At 40.5% G+C, this 23,360-nt stretch overlaps 1 protein-coding gene across 8 annotated transcripts in view; it reads right to left on the reverse strand.

Moving 5' to 3' along the window:
* Nucleotides 1-2,763: 2,763 nt before the first annotated feature.
* The window catches only part of DOCK8 (dedicator of cytokinesis 8), a 238,314-nt gene continuing 217,717 nt past the window's right edge, over nt 2,764-23,360 (reverse strand). For all 8 annotated transcript variants that reach the window (XM_056522784.1, XM_056522774.1, XM_056522767.1 and 5 more), the window contains 8 exons: nt 22,795-22,926; nt 21,103-21,237; nt 20,422-20,511; nt 18,817-19,053; nt 17,077-17,220; nt 16,614-16,720; nt 14,212-14,382; nt 2,764-4,155 (listed from right to left, as the gene is read on the reverse strand). In XM_056522784.1, coding sequence (XP_056378759.1) covers nt 4,095-4,155; nt 14,212-14,382; nt 16,614-16,720; nt 17,077-17,220; nt 18,817-19,053; nt 20,422-20,511; nt 21,103-21,237; nt 22,795-22,926 — 1,077 coding nt within the window. In that variant the 3' untranslated portion in view covers nt 2,764-4,094. The remainder of the gene's footprint in view (nt 4,156-14,211; nt 14,383-16,613; nt 16,721-17,076; nt 17,221-18,816; nt 19,054-20,421; nt 20,512-21,102; nt 21,238-22,794; nt 22,927-23,360) is intronic.

Consider the following 23,360-nt stretch of genomic DNA (forward strand, 5'->3'; position numbering starts at 1 on the left):
ATCTGTATGCCTATACACTGGTGGGCATTAAAGAAAACTCCTTAACTGTCCACCAGTAATACAGATGTGTTCAGCGAGACATCTTAACACAACACTTTGGTATTTGATGACAGTAAACCCGACAAAAATACATGGGATATCTGCAGCAAAAGAAGCAGAAAGCCAGAGGATTGAATAACTAGTCTAGAGGTGGCCAAATGTTTCTGTAGGGTAACAAGGGCACTACATGGAAGAGCCTAGTTCCTGTATGAGAGTGTGTGGCACTTTAAATTCCAGCATCTATAAGATGTCTATAAGCAGTTAGGACAACAGTAGCTAGAACTCTTGGTGCACCCTGTATTGAGGAGATTCAGGAAAGTAGTATTTGCATTTGATACTGTGGCATATAAAAGTTTGGTGCATAAATGGAGAATGCTTGGCCTGGGGACAATGAAGGAGATTTATCATTCTTTTATAACATATGGCTTTTATATGACAATTTTTTTTAAACTTACTTTTGCTTACATGTGACCTATTTATGAGTTAGTCGCACGACCCTGATAAATAAATCACACGTAAGCAAAACCCGGGAAACCTGCTTACTAAAGCATTTTTTAAAGCAGAAAAGTTTTCTCTTATGTTAATAGCCAAAGTTCTTTATCTACCCGTTATTACCAGTAGCGTTACTAGAGAGTGATGGGGGGGGCGTATCGCATCGGGTGACACCCTGACTGACCTGCCTGGCACTAAATAGCTGCACTTCAACTATCCCGCAACAACCCATCCACCCTCCTCAGAAATAAAAAAATATTAAAAACATACTATGCCGCACCATGAATATCCGTACTCTGGAGGCTTTTTTGTTTAATTTTGAGCCCACATTTTGTGGCGTTGGTGGGCGGAGTCTTGCGTCGCTGCGCTGAAGCCGGAGTTTACGTCAGAAAGGAAGACAACGCAGCACCAACAGGCACATAAACAATAGTGAGGCCACAAAAAAAAAAAAAAGACTCGGTACGATACCCACCCCAAAATGTGCATGAAGCTGTATTACTATGGATGTTTCTTTTTTTTTTTTAAGGAAAAACTTTTGTGCCACATATGGGTTATTTACGTAGTCTGTAAAAATTCTTACACAATTATTTTGTACCTTATTCTATTTTAACAAAACATTCATTTTAAAATTTTGTGGGTACGCCAGCATGTACGGGTCCTAAAATTAACAAGGTGTGCAGTGTGTATTTTCATCCTTAAAATGAATAGAGTTATTAGTTATATAATTAATGTTTCCTATAATTAACATTAACATTAATGCAGCTGCTTTGTTTCATGATGCAGAACAAGAACAGTTGTTAAAGTGGATGTTAATGTCCTTTTCTGCAGAAGTATGCACTTTCTGTAAGCCAGGTTGGACCTGGAATACTTATGTGACTTTTAAATGAAGATGCAACTTTTTTTTCTTAGCGACTATCGCATTTGATAAATACATGACCACTGCATAGTAAAAGAAAAAAAATTACTATGTGAGAAGATTACAAAAATGTGCTTTGGAATAAGCAAAAATCTCAGCAGCATGTATAGAAAAGTTGCACGTGCGTAAGCAATAAATCTACTACAGAGCTTGATAAATCATCTTCAAAGTGTGTAATTGGGTAAATAACTTTGTGAGGAAGCAGTTCTTGTTAAGTGTGTTAATAGTGGTGGGTTACTACGTTGCTGTCTTAATGTATTGCACTTCTTTCGATTCTGCCACAGTTTTAGTTGTACAAAATTACTGTAACATTTTTCTGCTTCTTTGTAGTTTTACAGAGCTGATTTTCTTTAGTCTTGTATTTTTCATTATTTTCTACATTACCATATAAACAAGATTAGTTGTTTTTGTTTATTTGGGAGACCAGTTGTATGTATGTTTTCTGACATCAAGCATACATGTGTATTTTGCTGTGTAATTGTTTTGCACCCAGTATGCCCACCTATTCTCTTGCTATCTGTGTGGAATTTATTTTAATGCCTTTTCTGATGTTTTATTCATTATTAATTACTGGGTCCTATATGTATTTAGTTATTTCTTTAGGTGACTGTGTAAACTGCTTTACTATATATGTTTCTGAAGATGCTTAATTAACTGTTCATGTGCACCTTCACTCCCACTAAACGCAAAACTGGGTTATAGTACGGATGAACTAGATTACAATGAGGTATAACTTATCCAGATCTGCAGTCTGGTTCCGCAGATAGACCCGTTATTAGACGGCATTGCTAATATGTTAATCGCTGGCTTTGTGCAATGGAGACGGGACCCGCCATATCCACCATCCCTGCCTCTTTGCAGGGTCCATTGTTTAAAACCAGTGATTAACATATCAGCATTGCCGGCTAATGACAGGTCTATCTCCAAAACCGGACTATGGATCCGGATAAATTATACCTCATTTTAGTCTGCTAAACCTGTACTATAACCCTGTGTATTGGGTTTAGTGCTGGACAACCAGCTGTCAGTTTCTCTTTAGAAAGACACATTTGCCACCATTCAAACACTGCTACCACTGTGACCATGTCCCCCATTTGACATGCTGCATAAAGGTCATGTATATTGTTCATGTGAAGCTGCAGACAATACTGACTATACAGTCATGTGCAATACACACAGTGACTGGCTATAGTATCACATTTACAATATACGGTATGTGGTGTCACTGCAGCATTTCTAGGGAGGAATACCGACCAAAATAGGAACATTTGCTTCATATAATACATTTCATAATATTAAAGACACTGTCCAATGTATGCAGAAGAAAGGACTTTGCTTTAATTTTTCACAAAAAATGTTTATGGGAAGGCAGGTTTCACAATCATAAAAAAAAAAAAAAAAAATGCTAAATCAAAGCATCCGATTGTTGGTCTTTTTACATTACATCACATCACATGTACATCAAATCCGATCCCATAAAATTCTTGATTTTTATAATACAAGAAAATATACTGTATCTGTATTTAATAACAGCATTGGAAAACTACAACAAATAACACTGTATGACTGCTATATACAGATATGGGGATGATCATCAGCCTGCCAACCTTACAAACACTGCAGCAGTGCAACACTTTGTACCATACAAGAATCTATAAAACCATGTATATGAAAAATAAAAGAAACTTCAATAAAATATGCAGCTTTTACTACTGCTACCCCCTTCCATATAAGCACTGAATGAATGTATTTACAACTCTACAGTCTATCGTGCAGATATAAGGGGAACATATCTTTTCTTTCACTGGCAGTCATGAGGTTTATAATAATGATTTACCTTACCTAAGGGGTTTTAATACATCTTTATCTAGTCTGCATGCTGACAAGCAATTCAAGCATCATAGTACTCTGAGGGTACAGTACCTAAGCATATACTAAGTGCTCTGATAGTACCTATTTTATCAATAAGCATATTCCGGCAATTATATCAATATCAACAAGTCAAATAAAGGCAGTTAAAGTGTACCTCCACTTATCTATAGCTTTTAGCTTAGATTTCTGCATTTTTAGGCTATTGAGAGTACCACATCCCCCATGAATCCAGAGATTAGTGGTGGTCTTAGCTGCGCCAGCCACTCATGTTATCTTCTATACTTTTTACCTGCATTCTTTGTTATGTTCTTACAACGCTGATGTATTTTAACTATCACTGGAAGAAAAAATAAAAAGGGGTTGCAAGTGCCAGATCCATTATAGTACAACTCGTAATCCAATCATGAGGTTTGTGAACATGTGCCTGTTTTGATGGGCACAAGGTGTGAACAAGTCCATTATAACATTGACTGTTATACAAGGTCACCTTGATATCTATACATTGCTTGCATGATGATAAATATATATTTTCTGCATGTCTTTTAGATTCATTTTTATCGTGATGCAATTTCGCCTTGCTGTGATCAGAACAATGCAGTCTGCATAAAGAAAAAACTGGAACATAGAAACCAGCCGTCAGCATTACAGTCTCCTCCGACCAAACGTATATTTGTGCTATATCAGTAGCTAAAACACACAGGTAGGATTTGTGTCTTCTGTGACTGGCTTGACTAGAACTTCTTTGATCAATGTCTTCTCTCGCTACATAGATTTATCAGCTGTTCTGAGAGACCTGGGAGTCATATTTTCTGAAGCTGGATCTATGGAGGATTCCCCTGCAAAAGAAAAATATTTGCATGTGTATCACATAGTGGTAGCTTATGGTTCAGGCATCTTACCTAAATAATTCATTAAGTCATATACAAAATAGCTTTACTCTAGAACAGTGGTCTTTAAAGTAGTACTCCGGGATATAAAAACTTATCCCCTTTCCTAAGCATAGAGGATACGTTTCAGATCCCTATCCTAAGCATAGAGGTTACGTTTCAGATCACTATCCTAAGCATAGAGGTTACTTTTCAGATCCCTATCCTAAACATAGAGGATACGTTTCAGACCCCTATTCTAAGCATAGAGGATACGTTTCAGACCCCTATCCTAAGCATAGAGGATACGTTTTAGATCCCTATCCTAAGCATAGGGGATACGTTTCAGATCCCTATCCTAAGCATAGAGGATACGTTTCAGATCCCTATCCTAAGCATAGAGGATACGTTTCAGATCCCTATCCGAAGCATAGAGTATACGTTTCAGATCCCTATCCTAAGCATAGAGGATACGTTTCAGACCCCTATCCGAGGAAATAGAGGATACGTTTCAGGTCCCTATCCTAAGCATAGAGGATACGTTTCAGATCCCTATCCTAAGCATAGAGGATACGTTTCAGATCACTATTCTAAGCATAGAGGATACGTTTCAGACCCCTATCCTAAGCATAGAGGATACGTTTCAGATCCCTATCCTAAGCATAGAGGATACATTTCAGATCCCTATCCTAAGCATAGAGGATACGTTTCAGACCCCTATCCTAAGAATAGAGGATACGTTTCAGATCCCTATCCTAAGCATAGAGGATACGTTTCAGATCCCTATCCTAAGCATAGAGGATACGTTTCAGATCCCTATCCTAAGCATAGAGGATACGTTTCAGATCCCTATCCTAAGCATAGAGGATACAATTCAGACACCTATCCTAAGCATAGAGGATACGTTTCAGACCCCTATCCGAGGAAATAGAGGATACGTTTCAGGTCCCTATCCTAAGCATAGAGGATACGTTTCAGATCCCTATCCTAAGCATAGAGGATACGTTTCAGATCCCTATCCTAAGCATAGAGGATACGTTTCAGACCCCTATCCTAAGAATAGAGGATACGTTTCAGATCCCTATCCTAAGCATAGAGGATACGTTTCAGATCCCTATCCTAAGCATAGAGGATACGTTTCAGTTCCCTATCCTAAGCATAGAGGATACGTTTCAGATCCCTATCCTAAGCATAGAGGATACGTTTCAGACACCTATCCTAAGCATAGAGGATATGTTTCAGATCCCTATCCTAAGCATAGAGGATACGTTTCAGACCCCTATCCGAGGAAATAGAGGATACGTTTCAGGTCCCTATCCTAAGCATAGAGGATACGTTTCAGATCCCTATCCTAAGCATAGAGGATACGTTTCAGATCACTATCCTAAGCATAGAGGATACGTTTCAGACCCCTATCCTAAGCATAGAGGATATGTTTCAGATCCCTATCCTAAGCATAGAGGATACGTTTCAGATCCCTATCCTAAGCATAGAGGATACGTTTCAGACCCCTATCCTAAGCATAGAGGATACGTTTCAGGTCCCTATCCTAAGCATAGAGGATACGTTTCAGATCCCTATCCTAAGCATAGAGGATACGTTTCAGATCCCTATCCTAAGCATAGAGGATACGTTTCAGATCCCTATCCTAAGCATAGAGGATACGTTTCAGACACCTATCCTAAGCATAGAGGATACGTTTCAGATCCCTATCCTAAGCATAGAGGATATGTTTCAGATCCCTATCATAAGCATATAGAGGATAAGTTTCAGATTGCGGGGGGGGGGTCATGAGGGACGGTGCGGGGGCAGGGGATTCTGACCGCTGGGGACCCCCGCAATCTCTCGTACAGGGCCCCCGGCTTTTTCCTAAAACAGCGCGTTTCAAATGATACTTTTGCAACATCTAGAGGTCCACAGTTTAAAGGAGTACTCCGGGATATGAAAACTTATCCCCTATCCTAAGCATAGGGGATAAGTTTCAGATCGTGGGGGGGGGGGGGGGGTCTGACCACTGGGGCCCCCTGCGATCTCCCATACAGGCCTCGGCAGTCAGTGGCAAGGAGGCAAGTCCGACCACAGCATGACGCAGCAGCTGACATGCCCCCTTAATGCATCTCTGCCGAATGCAGCGCTCTGGCTCTCCTATAGAGATGTATTGGGGGGGCATGTTGACCAGCGGTCGGACCCCCCGCGATCTGAAAGTTTTCATATCCTGGAGTACTTCTTTAAACTGTGGACCTCTAGATGTTGCAAAACTACAACTCCCAGCATGCTGGGAATTGTAGTTTTGGCAACATCTGGAGGTCCACAGTTCGAAGACCACTGCTCTAGAAGGCAAAAGTCTGTATATCTAGTGCCAATAGTTTTTCTCCTAATAGAGTTATTTTGCAGCTGAATCTCTGCAAGGAAAATAAGTGAAAATCTAAGGCTATGTTTATACGGAAAATCTTTGTGTGGACATTGACATGACAGCGGAGTCGGCACTAGGACTGCTCAGAAATGAAGCATCTCATAGAAGGCAATTAATTTACGTGTGGAGTCCGCAGAAAGAATAGATATTTTGAATTTTGAATTTCTGCGCATGGAAATTCCATCGTGTGAACATAGCCTAAGAGTTGACATGCAAATATAACTGTTTTAATAGCAAAACAACATTTTAACCAAACATGATGCCTCCTCATAGGATCCAGGTATTTGTTTACCATTGTGACTTATTTGTACTATTCATCAATGAGGATGATGCTATTTGACTGTGCGGTCAACAAATGGATTTTCAGTTAAAAATACACCCCTTTCCATGGTACAGACAAAGCCCAGAACACGCTCACTTGTAATTCCCTGCATGCCTGGAATACTTTCACCTAGCTCCAGCCATCTGTGAAGTGAAGGATGGTCCCTGCCCACGACTCTGAGAATCCTCAGTCCGTTTACAATCTGCAGTAATAATGGCTCTATTGTCACCAAGCCATTTGTTAGCCACAAACAAATTCAAAGCCAGTTTCCCACTGAACAAACAGAGTGTGACACGCTGGCAATGACATTGATAATGAACAGAAAGAAGACCCTTCAGTCACACAAGTGTTACAGGACACACACGAAGGATTACCAAGAAATACTTCTTTCCACATTCGCCTGTGATTTAAAAAGTATTTTTTTTATCAGAAATGAGAAGGGCAAAAGCAAGATATTTCAAGTATTTGTAGTGGGGAGATAAGAATGTGAAGCTTTTCATACAATCCAGGTGCCAAGTACATAGTTCTGCTCAAGTAAGATGCTCAGCTCCATTAGAGATTTGGAAAGTTATACCTGAAAAGAATGTGCCTGCCCAAAGCTTGCATACAGCAATATACCTGATATCAGTGCTATGGGCCATTACTTCTTCTTGAGACAACCCTATTTATATACCCTGCTAGGGCATACGTGTATCAGATCAGATACCTCCTCTTTAAGTCACAACTGAGTGCCTCTCTCTATATATGCAGCTCTCACTCTCGTAGACTAGGGTCGTCCTTGGATTACACACATGGCCAATGTAATTCTAAATTCAAAGGCAGATGCAGAAGTAATGCCTGGCTACTCTCATCTTCCCTCAGCATAATCAGTTTGCTGGGGGTACCCATTGATGCATGGTTTACTCAAGACATTGAGATTGATCCTTTAATCCCTGTAAGTTGCAAGGCGAGGCTTTCATAGTTTGGTCTTGCTTTTCCTACACAACCTACAGATGCTCAATAAAATTGCTATATGAGAATTCTGGAATTTATCAACACAGTTTGCAATGGGGTACATTATCCTGCTGAAAGAAGCAACTGCCATTAGAGAATACCATCTATTTCCATTGTTCCATGGTCCAGTTATTAATATCACATGCCCATTGTAGGAAATTCAGTGGTGGTCTGGGGTCATTATGAGCACTCTAACCATCTCTGGTTACACAGGCCTATACACAGCAAGCTGCAATGCACAGAGTGACCTGAAACCTTTCTGTGATAACCAGCATTAACAAAGACAGTGATCTACCCTACAGTAATGTGGGACAGAAAGTAGACAAGGTCATGACCCTGTTTACAAGGTCATGGGTTGTCCTTTTTTCAGGGCGTGCCACATTTGTCATAACCACTGTATATAGGAAATATCCAAACTACCCTTTACATCTTTACACTTGCCCATTTTCCCTATCTCCAACACATAAACTTCAAGAACTGACTGCCTAATCTATTCCATATTTTATGGCAGATCAGTGTTTATTTTCCACATTCAGCACTGAATAATGCTGCCTAAAAGTAGTTCACATGTACATAGTCCGCTGCTGGTCTCCCACTATGAAAATCTGTAGTAGATTTGCTGCAGACCCATTGAAATCAATAGGTAGAAACATAATCCGCTACGGCTTGTTTGCAGTGGCAAATCCACACGCGAAATTCTCGCAGTGGGAACCCTGCGGCAGATTATGTACACGCTAACATACAATCACAGTGCTTACATATTAAAGGCTTTTAACAGTCAAACCATGACGCTTTTATTAGGTAAAGATAGCAAGTTGAATTAACAATACATCCAAGAAGGATGGCAAAATCGCGGGCCAACATGGCCCCGTGAATGGAAAACATAACAACAATCGGTGTAAATACCATACAGTAAGACATGAAAGAAATGACAAGCTTAGATATCTGATTACCTAGTGTCAGTTGAAATAGTATTATAACTGGTCATCCAGGGTGGGTAAAAAAACAGGTTATCTCAATATAATGAAAAACAGTGGGTCATGCTGGGACAATGCGCTGATGAGAGCCACGGTTCCCATACCTCCTTGAAATGTTCCACTGAGTCCTCCCTAATGGCAGAGATCTTCTCATATAACATAATAAGGTTAATTCTGTTCACGACAGCATTAAAACGTAGATGAGGACTCCTCCATTGGGAAGCTATGTATATTCGTATAGCCAACAGAATTAACTAGGGATCGACCGATATTGTTTTTTTAGGGCTGATACCGATAATCTGTGGAGGTTAGGGCCGATAGCCGATAACTTATACCGATATTCCGGTATAAGTTATCGGCTATTTACCCCCCGCTGCAGATCATTGATTTAAAGCGGGCTCTTTAAATCAATGTACTGCAGAGGCTTTTGTGGTGCCAGAGACCGCTGCCACCACCCGCTTCTCTCCCCCTGCCTGTCCGGGGGTCCTGAGTCCTATCACCACCACTGCGACCAGGTAATTATAAAACCGGGAACAGGTAATTATAAAACCGGGGATGGGGGAGGCAATGGGGCCGGGGCGGTGCGGCGGGTCGGTGGGGAGGCCGGGCATTATTGGCATATCGGCAAGGTAATTGCCGATACCGATAATGCCCAAAATCGTGATTATCAGCCAAACCGATAATCGGTCGATCCCTAGAATTAACTGAATCAAGCGGAATACTCATTCTCGGTGGTTTAAATCCCAATAAGCAGAAGGCAGGTGTCCTGGGGATATGGCACTAGAATAGCGAGGTAATAAGGTCCAATAAGCCCACAATCCAGTTACCACAGGACATGACCACCAAACGTGATACATAGTCCCATGAAGCCCACAATTTCGGAAACAAGAAGGTGAAACCGAAGGATAAATAGCGTAAAATTTAGCAGGGATGAAGTAAGTTCGGTGTAATATTTTTAGTGCGGTTTCCATCAAGGACACCTACCAGCTGCCTCGACTCAACGTGGTGCAACAGTCTCTCCACTGTGGTATTGACAGAGTAGTGCCTAAATCTCGTTCCCAGTCACCCATAAAACTAAGTTTGTTGTCTGGAGGAGGGGCATTTAGGTGTGAATACAGCAAGGAGAGTAAGCCCAGCCTATCAGGAGAATATATCATGCATGATTCAAAGAAAGTAGGGTTTAAGGAGCTCAGAGAGGAGAGTTGTGTTTAAATAAATGAGAATACCTGCCTGGTACGCAAAAATTCAGCGAGAGGTGGTGAGTGTGTCATATAGAAATTCTCTAATGTGGGCAGCTGACGTCTAACCATAACATCGTGACGGAGCAACTTACCCTGCATCCACCAAGAGAAATTATGAGTAAATAGACCAGGGGGGAATAGTGGGTTAGAAAGAAAAGGGAGGAGAGACAGGGGATTGAAGCAAGAATTTACAGCGCACCTGACGCCAGAGAGACAGCGAGTATAGAGACACCAAGGCCGAGGAAGGGAGAAGGTCAGTCAAAGGGCAGGAAGACCACATAAATGCCCTATAGGAGTACGGGTGAAGTGAAGAGTCCTCCAGAGCGACCCAACGGGGAGCCCCATTAGTTTGATTAATGAGCGCAAGTTGCGCTATTCTAGCAGCGTAATAATATTTGATGAAGTTGGGGACAGATAGTCCACCCACTTTTTTGTTATAATGCATCATAGAGGGCGCGATGCGAGGGCGTTTATATGCCCAAATATAGGCAAATACATCCTTTTGCAATGCTTGAATATCGCGTTTAACTATGAGAATGGGGAGGGAACGGAATAAATATAATAATCTGGGTAAAATTACCATTTTAATTACATTAATACGTCCCGTCCAAGAAAGATAGGCATAATTCCACTTAGTCAGGTCAGAGCGTATAGAGGCATACAGAGGAATATAATTACGGCGATATAAAGAGGAGACAGAAGGGGTGAGTTTAACTCCTAAATAATTCAGGCCTCGAGAGGAGTCCTGGAACTTAAAATTAAGTGCAATAAGGTCCCGCAGGGAGTCAGGAACGTTGCAGTGTAGAATTTCCGATTTAGACACATTCACTCGAAGACCAGAGCAAGCAGAGAAGGAGTCAAGTAGGGAGAGAAGGTTCGCCAGTGACACCAGAGGTTCAGTTATTGTCAAGAGCAAATCATCCGCAAATAAAGATGCCTTATGTTCGGAGGAAGAGACTGTAACTCCCCGTATGTCAGGATGAGCTCTAATTTTGGCAGCCAGGGGCTCCATTACCAGGGCAAACTGTCGGGTGCCACGGCCGATAGAGATAGGTTGAGGAGAATTGGAGGGAAGTTTAAGAAAAGCTTTAGGAGAAGAATAGAGATGAGACAGAACAGGCACAAAAGGACCAGAAATGCCAAATTTGGACAAAACCACAAACAAATACTGCCAAGAGACACAGTCAAAGGCCTTTTCTATGTCCAATGATAACTCAGACATAGGAAATGATTGGGTACATGACCAGTGGATGAGGATCTTCCTGATATTGTCAGGCGCCTGACGGCTGGGTACAAATCCCACTTGGTCCAAATGTATTAAGCTTGGCAAGTATTTATTCAAGCGGGCCGCCAAAATTGACGTCAATAGTTTTAAATCAACATTTAATAAGGATATCGGCCTGTAGTTAGCTACATCTAAATGGTCCTTATGGGGCTTAGGAAGCACAGTAATAAGCACGTCTAAAAACTCAGGAGGAAGAGGGGAGGAAGACATTAAGGAGTTATACAACTTTTGCAGGTGTGGAATTAGTAAGGGGCTAAACTTTTTATAGTAGGCTGCTGACAGCCCATCTGGGCCCAGAGACTTGCCAGCTTTGAGATGAGAGATGGCAAATTCAATCTCCTCCACAGTTATGGAGGCATTCAGTGTCTCTCTGGCGTCAGAAGATAGGGTCGGGAGGGGCACAGTCAAGAGGAAAGAACAAAGCGAGTCAGAAGAAGAAGCGGAGTGGGAGGGTTCAGTGTAAAGAATCGGAAAAAAAAGCATGGAAGGCAGATGCTATCTTGTCAGGGTGTAAGGTGCGGACCCCAGGGTGAAGCTGTAAGCTATGCACTCTATTAAATGTGGTAGTGCGCTTCAGCATAGAAGCTAACATGCGATCAGGCTTCTTTGCATACCTATAATACGAGGCTTTCGTCCATCTCAAAGCTTTTATCAGATTAGTGGACAAAAGAGCATCTAGCTGCACCCTGGTACTCCTCAGCTCTCTATAAAGATAAGGCGATGGACGTTGCTGATGTGCAAAGGTGAGGCTATGAAACCTAGCTTCAAGTGCCGCTTGTGTTCGAGTTTTATCACGTTTTATGCCTGTCGCTAGTGAAATAATACGGCCCCTAACGTATAGTTTATGTGCTAGCCAAACCCATTTAGAGTCAGTCTCAGCTGTGACATTAGTATTAAAGTAAGACGATAAGTCATCTGACAGTTGCTGTTTCACTCGAGGCACGGTAAGGAGTGCCTCATTGAGGCACCAAATCCGAGTATAGACGCACACCTGGCAAGGTAGCCAAATTCCGTGCGGCTTGTAATAAAGTGTCTCTCACCTCTGGATAATGTAACTTCAATATGATATCCCGCGGCAAATCAGAATTCTTTGGTCTAGCCAGTGCCCTGTGAATCCGATCAAATCTCAGCAACTCAGGCTCCAATTGAGGGGCTAAGTCAAAGAACAACGCTGTGACTGTTTTAGCAAGGTCTGTAACATCCTCTGGCATACCTCTTATGCGCAGATTTGCTCGGCGCGAACGATTTTCCAGGTCCTCCAACTTAAGTTCCAGGGCCTGGAGTTGGGAAGCGTGATCCTCAATATCATGCCTGTCATATTACACTGCATCCACCAGCTCATCCAGTTTAGCCTCCGAGTCAGCCACCCTCTGCCCCAGCTCATGGAACTGGGAGGTGAAGTCAGTGACAGCTTTAGCAAGTTCTGTCTGAAATAGGGTTTTGATGTGGCAGAACATGGCTGCTGGGGAGAGATCCTCACATGCTTCAGCTTCTTCCTGATCAGAGCGGGGGGCCAGCGAGTCAGAGCGGGACGCCGCTATCTTGGAGCACGAGCTCGCTCTGAAAATATAGGGGATAGATTGCGAGAGATGTTGTGTGTGCCACTGGCTTCCCCTCCGTTGCGAGCGGGGCATGTTCCTCCACAGAATGCGGTAAGTCTCTGGCTTGATGGAGCCGATTTACGGCGCTAAGAACGGCTGGAGGCTCAGGTCGGCACGGAGCTCACATGAAGCACATCCTGCCTTCGAGCTGCGCGCATGCGCTCCCCATATTTAAGGCTTTTATGGTGAAGTTCCTGGAGGCTCAGGGAGGTGAAGGTTTACATCCACCCAGGTTTCTGCTAGGAATCTGGTCCTTGAGGGCCCCAAGAAAACAGGACCCTAGGAAGACTGGCCAATCTGCAACCCCCTTTAAGGGCGCTAAAGCATTTGCACAAATCTAAATGTAGGTCTGCAACAAAATAAATTCTCTCTATATTGTTTTGACATATATAGCAGACCTCTATAGTCTCTTTAAATTCAATAATAGTCTCTTTAAATTAATTTCCCTTTGACTATTACCTCTTCCCTTTGACTAGTACTATTAGCTCTACGCTACGGAAATGGACTGAATAAAAGTTTTGACCTTCTATAATTTTTTCTACTGATATAGCTATTTAATAGATGTGTCTTACGTGTAGATACAGTTATTTCCAAACTCTACAGAACTGACTATAAAGCAAGTATTAAATTAAATCTCTCCTGCAACATGAAGGCCATGTTCACAATATGGAATTTCCAATCGGAATCCGGCGTAAAAATTCAGCTTGGAAATTCCATTGCATTTGCTTTTAATGGGATTCTGCTGCACCGTGCGTAATTTCCACGGCAGAAACATTTGACATCGGAAATACATTTCCAATCTGCCCTAGCGCCATCACATTCTGGCAGTGCCTGCTTTTTGGGGAATATCCGCCCATGTATTCTAGACAGGCATTCCGCAAAATATCTGCTGTGTGAACATGGCCTAAGTCTGGGTTTACATGACGGATTCTCCAGCAGGAGATCCCTGGGCTGCGCTAGGACCACACAGACTGCATTGCCATACCCTTAGATAGCAATACATTTTTGAGTGGATCCTCGAAAGAATGAACATTCTTTTGGCAAATTTGTACAGAAATGCATTGCCATTTTAGGGGATGGCAATGCAGTTCTAGCGCCACCCTCGGGATCTTCTGGAATTTCAACCGGACATTCTGTCTTGTGAACCTGACCTATGTTTCCTGAAAGCATGACTGACCACTCTGCAACATTTACCTTGCATCACTTGAAGGCTTTACCAATGGTTTGTACAGGTCAGGAATCTTGCGCTCGATCATGGGTCGGAGATTCTCCTTTAACCTATTGTAATTCTTCTTCAGCTCTTGCTGATATTCCTTTTGCTCAAAAGTTATCAGTCTTTTGTTTTTCTCTACTGCCTCTCCACACCTGCAGAAGGAAAAGTGATATTTCTATGTATGAATAACCAGTTGGAGGCATTGATGGAAGTAGTAGCAGATGCATTTATCTGCATTATTTTAAAGTAATACAGGTTACTATTAACACCATAGCATTCTGTACTCTGTGGATGGATCGGTAAGTCATGATCAGGGAATCTAAAATTTAAAGGGGTACTCCAGTGGAAATTGTTTTTTTTTTTTTTTTTTTTTTTAAACAGTTGGTGCCAGAAAGTTAAACAGATTTGTAAATTACTTCTATTAAAAAATCTTAATCCTTCCAGTACTTATTAGCTGCTGAATACTACAGATGAAATTCTTTTCTGTTTGGAACACAGAGCTCTCTGTTGACATCATGACCACAGTGCTCTCTGCTGACATTTCAGTCCATTTTAGGAACTGTCCAGAGCAGCATATGTTTACTATGGGGATTTTCTCCTACTCTGGACAGTTCTTAAAATGGACAGAGATGTCAGCAGAGAGCACTGTGGTCATGATGTCAGCAGAGAGCTCTGTGTTCCAAAAAGAAAATAATTTCCTCTCTAGTATTCAGCAGCTAATAAGTACTGGAAAGATTAAGATAGTAGAAGTAATAATAGAAGTAATTTACAAATCTGTTTAACTTTCTGGCACCAGCAGATTTAAAAAATATATCTATATATATTCCACCGGAATACTCCTTTATCGGAATTTATTGGAAAACTATCATAGCTAAATGAAATGAGAAATAACACAATGGGTTTACTACTTTGTACAATCCCTACTTTGATTGAAGGGCTCTTTAATAAAAAGATGATCACAAAGTATCCTTCAGTGAGCTTCTGTAAAAGAAAACTGTTGAATTTCCCTACACACATCCACCAAGGGATTATCCAAGTTGAAAAACAAAACAAACAAAAAACAAACAAAAAAAGCGACTTCTTTTAAAAAACATTTGTCTGTGGTATTACAACTCAGATTAATATTAAATGCAAGACCCGTGTATGAAGAGTAAAAAGTTCCCGTAGAGCACCTGCCAAAAAAGAGGTGGTGAAATAATAAGCCTACATTTCCTATATACTATGAAAAATAAATAATAAACTTTATTGAAAACTACACAAATATGTTAACATCTCTGTGCTAGAATCAACTGAAATGATGATACTATAGCTGGCAGTAACTTAGTGCTATCAGATCAGCTGTCATGCTGCTGCAGTATGCACACAGTCTCTATTGTGAATTCGGCACACAATTAAAACGTACACTTGTATGTATTTGCTATTATTTGTGGAGGTATATGACGTTAGTTCATATTTAACAGTCCCATCCTTTCTTTTTCTACCCCATAAAGCTATGTTCAATCCTCGGAATTTCCGCTTGGAATTCTGCACGGAAATTCCGCTGCAGCAGAGTCCCGTTGAATTCAATGGGATTCTGCTGTGCTATGTACACGGCAGAATTTTCAGGCCAGATGTTTCCAGCATGGAAGTTCCGAATTTTGTGTCCGCAGGAAAAATGAAAATGTTCATTCTTTCTGCGGACTCAGCACGGAATGCATAGTAGTCTATAAGACAGCCGTGTGGTCCTAGCATTGGCATATTATTCTGGCACCAGCAGTCTGCGGAATGTCTCAGACATTCCACCATGTGAACATAACCTTATTGTATGCTTCTTAATACTACAAACCAATGAGAAACCTGAGATAGAGAAACGTTTGCTGAATTTTCATCCTGGTTACTGTAAGAGTATTTGGAACAATATAAAGGGAGAGATTTATCAAAATGTGTGTAGAAAAAGAGTGGTGCAGTTGCCAATAGCAACCAATCAAATAGCTTCCTTCATTTTTAAAAGGACATTTTAAAGAAGCAAACTGATTGGTTGCTATTGGCAACTGCACAACTCTTTCTCTACACACATTTTGATAAATCTCCCCCTTTGGGTGTTACGTTCAAGTGACTCCTAAAAGACCTTTCTATTTAGATAACAATTTAGAGGACATCACCTCTCTCCCCCCACAACATTAAAAATAGATGAAGACATATCCTCCATTCTGTTGGGGTCTCCTGAAAGTATAGTTGGCTTCCTTTTTTAAAAGAAGTATAATAAAGAGATCACAGACGAGTAACTCATGGTGAGCTATCTTCATTTACGTCACAAGGCTCAATAAAGAAAGGCATGCATAAATAACATGCTATATAACACAGCAGGAAATCTAGTGGAGCTCAGACACACGGAGACACATACCGCATAATGAATTCCTTGAAGCACAGTCTCAGCTTGTTGTGATGTCGATATAGTTTAGGGTCTGCAGGGATCTCAGCCAGAAAAACCTGAGCTACCTCTAGTGGCCCCTGGGAAACATACACATGACAGTGAAGAAAAGATATTGCACATAATGCTAGTCATTAAAATAACTCATCACCTGGACTACAACTTGTAACAAGATTACAAATCTGTTGACTGTAAAACATTGGTTTAAATCAACTATTCATTGGCTTACTTCAAAGCAGATTCCTTGGCCAAAATGTTGGCTACACCATTTTTGAAGTCTGTTTCACCAAGGACAAGCTGGAACCAGTGAAAAAGTCTTAAAAGTGTATATTTTAGAATTCTGGAACATCTACATTAATGAATCTTAGCCAATGTTTCTTGAAATAATCTGCACATTGTTATTAAACTGAATTCTGAATAAATCCTCCCCACACACCTGGTTTACTGTGGCCCCTACAGAGCCTTGAAGCACCATTTGGAGCATTTTTGCATCTGGAGGTTCCTGGCTGGTGGCAACAGCTAGTTCAAGTGTTTTCTTCTGCATGTCCTCTATGGCGACTTCAATAGGAGTCAATATAAACTAGAAGAAACAAGCTTTCTGTTAAACACAAAGAAAATGTATGCATACACATGTACACACATATACAGAAGTTACATTAAGCTGACATACAGTCAGAGTCTAATATGTATGGTGGCAGTATACATGGCCATACATTTCAGATAGCTATCATTCAAACACTCTGGAATTGAGTTTACTTGTATAAGAGGGAGACAGGATTGAGGGCATGATTTCATGTGCATTATTAACCCCTATTTTGCCAAGACTTAATGCAAACAATTGCGCTATAAAAAGGTATGCTAGTGCATGATTATACATAACCACAATAAAAATTAAAGGGGTATTCTGGGTGTATACATCTTTTCCCCTATCCAAAGGATAGGGGATAAGATGTACGAACGCAGTGGTCCCGCCGCTAGGGACCCCCACGATCTCGGTGCAGCCCCCGGAATTCTGTGCTGGGCACTGCTTCCGATACTGGGATGTGACGTAAAGGCCACACCCCCTAGTGCCGTAACACCACACCTCCTCTCATAGACATGAATGGAGAGGGCATGGTGTGATGTTACTAGGGGGGTGGCCGTGACGTCATGTCCCCGTCTCGGAGACAGCGCCCGGCACAGAATTCTGGAAGCTGCACCAAGATCGCGGGGGTCCCCAGCGGCGGGGTTAAGATGTATAAACCCGGAATACCCCGTTAACCATTTGCACAATTAGTAATAGGTTGCCATTACACTCTGTAAAACTACTTATGATGTGCCAAGTGACAAATTCATCCTGATTTTCTGACAGAGACAACTACCTTCTACTGTATGCAGACAGCTCACATTATTCCTTAGTAGTAGTTTCTGCACAGTGTGCCCATTCCACATGACAGGTATATTGGGTGTGTGCAATTGTTAATATTTTCTCCATACAAGAGAGCTGCCAGAACTAAATAAGTGTTTCATCTGTTTCCATTATAATAGGTCTCTATTGTTTACAAAATGTTTGTCATCACACTTCTGCCATCATATTGCATCTGTAAGTCAACAAGCCTATTGTCCACCAGCAGTGTATGGCTGCCAATGTATACACCATGAAGCACACTGTGACATTGTCAGCATCAGGAGTGTTCTGTCTCACTAATTCAGAGAAGAAGAGAGAATATCCCTCTCTAATACGGTATATATATATATATATGTTAGTATGGAGTAACCATATTAGTACAGTGATGCAGATGCAAGATCACAGGATATTTTGTAAAGACAAGCTTTCTGGGTTCCTCCCTTTATCAAGTCAAAGGGTGAGATTTATCAAAACCTGTGCAGAGGAAAAGCTGCCCAGTTGCTCATAGCAACCAATCAGATCACTTCTTTCATTTTTAACCAGGTCTCTGCAAAATGAAAGTAGAAATCTGATTGGTTGCTATGGTCAAATTTTCCTCTGCACAGGTTTTGATAAATCTCCCCCTTTGAGTCGATAAAGGGAGGACCCCAGAAAGCTTGTCTTCACAAAATACTGTTAGTCCAATAAAAAAAAAGGTATCACAAGCTTCTGCAACATCCTATGATATTGCATATATATACATATATATTCTAAATTTCACAGATTTTAGTAATTCATGCCACTTTTTACCTGTTCTTTCTGAATGACATTTATTCGGGTCTTGATGTAAGGAAAAGCATGCAAGGTAGTCAGAATGGTCTTCCTCTTGTACTGTTCACTAAGATCTCCTCGAGGACGTCCATCTCGAGTAAAGGGGGTGGTATACATAAATCGGCGTAGATTGTAGTTCTTCTCAAAATAAGTCATCCTGTACTTCATTTCATACTCCTCAAAGTATGGCTCCACAAATGTAATCTGGATGTAGGCCTAAAAAGCATAGTAGGGTATAAAGTACGGTAACATAGCCTGATTTGTAAGCACACATGGTTATTATAGTCATTATTTTATTGTATTTGTGGAAAAGCAAAACAAAATCTGGAAATTTTACAAGCATTACATTTCAGGCTATGTTTACATAAGTGCTACTGAGCTCCCCTAGGGAGCTCCGTCAAATGCGCTGATGATGGAGCTGAGACGGAGGTTGTGACAACGAACACCAATGGATCCCTAGAGGTTCCATTCACTTTGAAAAGTCAGGGTTTTGTTAGACGCCCATTATTTTGTATGACTTTAGTGGACAAAAAAATCATTAGATTTCATACACTGAACAATGCTTTGCCATAGCATAGCATTGATCAGTGTTGCTGGTACTCCATTGCTCCAGCCTGCCATGGGTGACTGGGACTTTGGATCCCCGATCGGACAGAGAGGAGGCAGGTAAGGACAGAGAGGAGGCAGGTATGTCCCCTTATCGGGACATCGCAATTTCACCGCTATGGTCCCGATCAGCTCCGCTGAGTAGAGATGAGCGAACTTACACGGTTTGAACTTCGTCACAAACTTCTCTGCTCATGACAAATCAAATTACTGTAACTTTGCTCATCTCTACTGCTGAGCAGCCGGGCTTGTAATTTTTTTTTAGACGCCCCAATCAACATTGTTAAATTGTTAAATGTAACAAAAAATATATAAAAATAAATTGCTGCTTTTTTTGTCACATTTTTTTCCAAAAAAATTAATTAAAAGCGATTAAAGAGTTAAATATAACCAAAAGTGTTAGTGATATAAACTACAGATCACAGCGCAAAAAATTAGCCCTCATACTGCCCCGTATACGGAAAAATTAGAAAGTTATACAGTAGGTGGTCAAAATAGAGTGATTTTAAACATACTAATTTTGTTTAAAAAGTTTGAGACTTTTTTAAAGCCGCACAATAATAGAAAAGCATTTAACATGGGTATAATTTCAATCGTATTAACCCACAGAATAAAGAGAACATGTCAGTTTTACTGTACAGTGTACAGCGTGAAAACGAAACTCTCCAAAATTAAAAAAATTACGGTTTTCTTTTCAATTTCCCCACACAAATAATATTTTATTGGTTGAGCCATACATTTTATGGTAAAATGATTAATGTCATTATGAAGGACAACTGGTCGCGCAAAAAACAAGCACTCAGATGGGTCTGTGGATGATGATATAAATATATATTCTAAATGATTTTTAGAAGGTGAGGAGGAAAAAACGAAAATGCAAAAAACTAAATTGGCTGCGTCCTTGAGGCCAAAATGGGCTGTGTCCTTAAGGGATTAAATTTCAAAAGACGAAGCTAAAATCAACAGTTATTGTGCTACCTTATTGGGATCCAGTTTTGACTTATCTACGGGAGCTGAGTCTTTAATCACTTCCACCATATGCTCTCCAAAACAATTACCGTAAAATCCCTACAAAGGAAATAAAAATAAATAGTAATAATTATACATAAAATTATATATTATTTATTTTTTAATCAGATCATTGTCATGCCTTTTTCAACATACAAGTTATGTACACTCACCAAACCCAACCCCATCCCACACACCATATAAGCAGAAAGATACAACAAGGGTGTCCAGAAAACATATATAATCGAATCTGATACATTATATGAAAAGAAATGCATGTATCCAAAGGATAGGGAATAAGATGTCTGATCGCGAGGGTCCCGCTACTGGGACCCGCCACGATCTCTGTTCAGCACCCGGCATTCTAAACAGTTTGTTTAAAACGCTGGTTTCCCGTAAATGGAAGGGGCGTGGTGTGACATCATGTCACGCCCCCTCATGATGTCACACCACGCCCCTTCCATTTATGTCTATGGGAGGGGGAGTGACAGCCATCATGCCCCCTCCAATAGAAATGAATGGAGGGGCGTGGCGTCACAACTTAACATAACACACTGCAGGTGAATTTTCTTAAAAAAACAATGCTGTTCTGTGTTACATAATGCTAGATATAGAAAAAGTGAATGAAAGTGAATTAAAAAGACAGTTTACCTCTAGTCGGTGCGAAATCTCAGGGAGTTTAGTGATCGCTGGTTCTTTGTAAATATACTCCTGTTCATCTAGGTCACCAAACTTTGCTCCATAAAATCCTACACGGAAGTATGTGCCAAACATTCTCTTTTGCCCCTGTTGTATCCAAATAATATTCTAGTTACATTGTTGAAACCAAGTTTTTCTATAGATAGCTTGTGTGTGTGTATGGAGAGGGTGCCGGGCAGGTGAATTTTTCAAAGCTTTAGACCTGTATCGGGCAAGCAGGGCCAGACCGACTCTCCCCCCCCTTTTTTTTTTATGCGGTGAGGTGCAGATGCAGACTTGCATGGGATGCAAGTCTGCCCCTCACACCAGTGTTCAGATTGTATGGAGCAGGCTCCTGACTAGAGCCCGCTCCATACTCGGCAGCCCCCGGTTGATTTTAGTAGCCGGGGGCGCCGCTAATAGCCCGGCATGCGGTTATTAACCCTTTAGATCACCGCTGTCAAAGTTAACAGCTGTGCCTTAAGGGATCTTTTAACCATCCCTGGTGGTCTAGCGGGGAGAATCGCCACCCCCGGAAAGCGATCGCGGGGGGCGATGGAGGTAGCCGGAGGGCCTACCTATGCATTCATGGCTTCCCCATAGATCTGCATTTGATTGAGCCTGCCCTGAGCAGGCTCAACCAAATGAACACAGATCAATGGAGTTCAATAGAACTGCATTGACCTGTATGTGGAATATAAACGATTTCTCCTAAAAAAAAGGTGTATTAGAGAAAAAAAAAAGTTTAATAAAAGTTTAAAAAACCCCATTAACCCCTTCCATATTAAAAGTTCATATCATACCCTTTTTCCATATAAAAATATGTAAACATAATAAAAATAAACATGTTTGGTATTGTGCGTGCGTAATTGACCGAACTATAAAAAAATAACATTTTATATCCCGTATGATAAAAGGCGTTAACATTAAAAAAAAAATCACTGAATTGCGTTTTTTATGTTTATAACATCATAACCCAGAAAAAATGAAGTAAAAAAGTGTTCAAAAAGTCCAATCAATATTAAAATGGTACCGATACAAACAGCATATTACGGCCCCAAAAATTTGCCCTATACAGCCCAGTATACGGAAAAAGAAAAATATTATAGGGGTCAGGGACTTTTTTTTTTTTTATTAAAAATAAAATATTTAATTATGAAAACATGACATGACATAACTAAACAAATTTGGTATTGGTGTAATCAGGTCGACCTGAAGTATCAAAATAATATGTAAGTTTGACCACAAGGTGAATGGCAAAAAAAAGCAATTCCCCAAATTTGCATTTTTCTCAATTTCACCTCACAAATAATTTTTTTTTTGTTTCAGATCATAGGTTATGGAAAAATAAAAGGTGTCATTACAAAGTATACTTGGCCCCGCAAAAAACAAGCCTCATATGAGTCTGTAGATTGAAAAATAATAGTTTTGGCTATTATAGGATGAGGAGGAAAAAACTAAAGTGCAGAAACTAATAAAGACCTTTTTTAACATATTATTTTGGTTGAAATTATTTTATCTACCAGGACAAGTGGATTTTCTTGAGGGACAAGTAGATTGTGTTCCGCTTTAGTCCCTTGGACAAGTAGTTTTTTTTTTTTTTACTTCCACCCCCCCCTGCATAAGTTTATGTACATAATGAAAATCTAAATTATGAATGGCTACCTTGGTTATTATTCGGTCATATGCCTTCTTGAGTTTCTCATGGGTGGAAGAGAGCTTTCGGAAGTCTCGATGAGCCTCAAGTACAGGGATGACAATTTTGTAGACCTCATTCACAGTCTCATAGCATCCTGCCTGTAGAAAATTTAGTATTTAGAGTTATATTCCTAGACAAATACATATTCATTCAGTTGTGATCTTAAAGAAAAGACTATTTCTGTAATTAAGCACAGGGAGTGAATAATAGTGGAATGTGAATTAAACATTTGTCAAGGGGCCCGCCAGGTACATATTAAAAAGACTGGTAACAGGAAATGAACATTGTGGAATCTGTTGTGTGTAGTTGTCTGTGGTTGTATGTACCTAATTTAAAGTCTACCTAGATATAATGTAGATAATACCATTATATGTAGATTTGTAATATACATTGATTAAAACATTTGTTATAATCAATGTCAAAGAGACACAGAAACAATAGCTGCAGGGATAAAAATATACACATTTTAACCAATGTATATTACAAATACACATATAATGGTATTATCTAAAAAGTTTTTGTTAACGACAGG

Source organism: Hyla sarda, chromosome 1 (genome assembly GCF_029499605.1).
Source record: "Hyla sarda isolate aHylSar1 chromosome 1, aHylSar1.hap1, whole genome shotgun sequence".
NCBI classification, from domain to species: Eukaryota; Metazoa; Chordata; class Amphibia; order Anura; family Hylidae; genus Hyla; species Hyla sarda.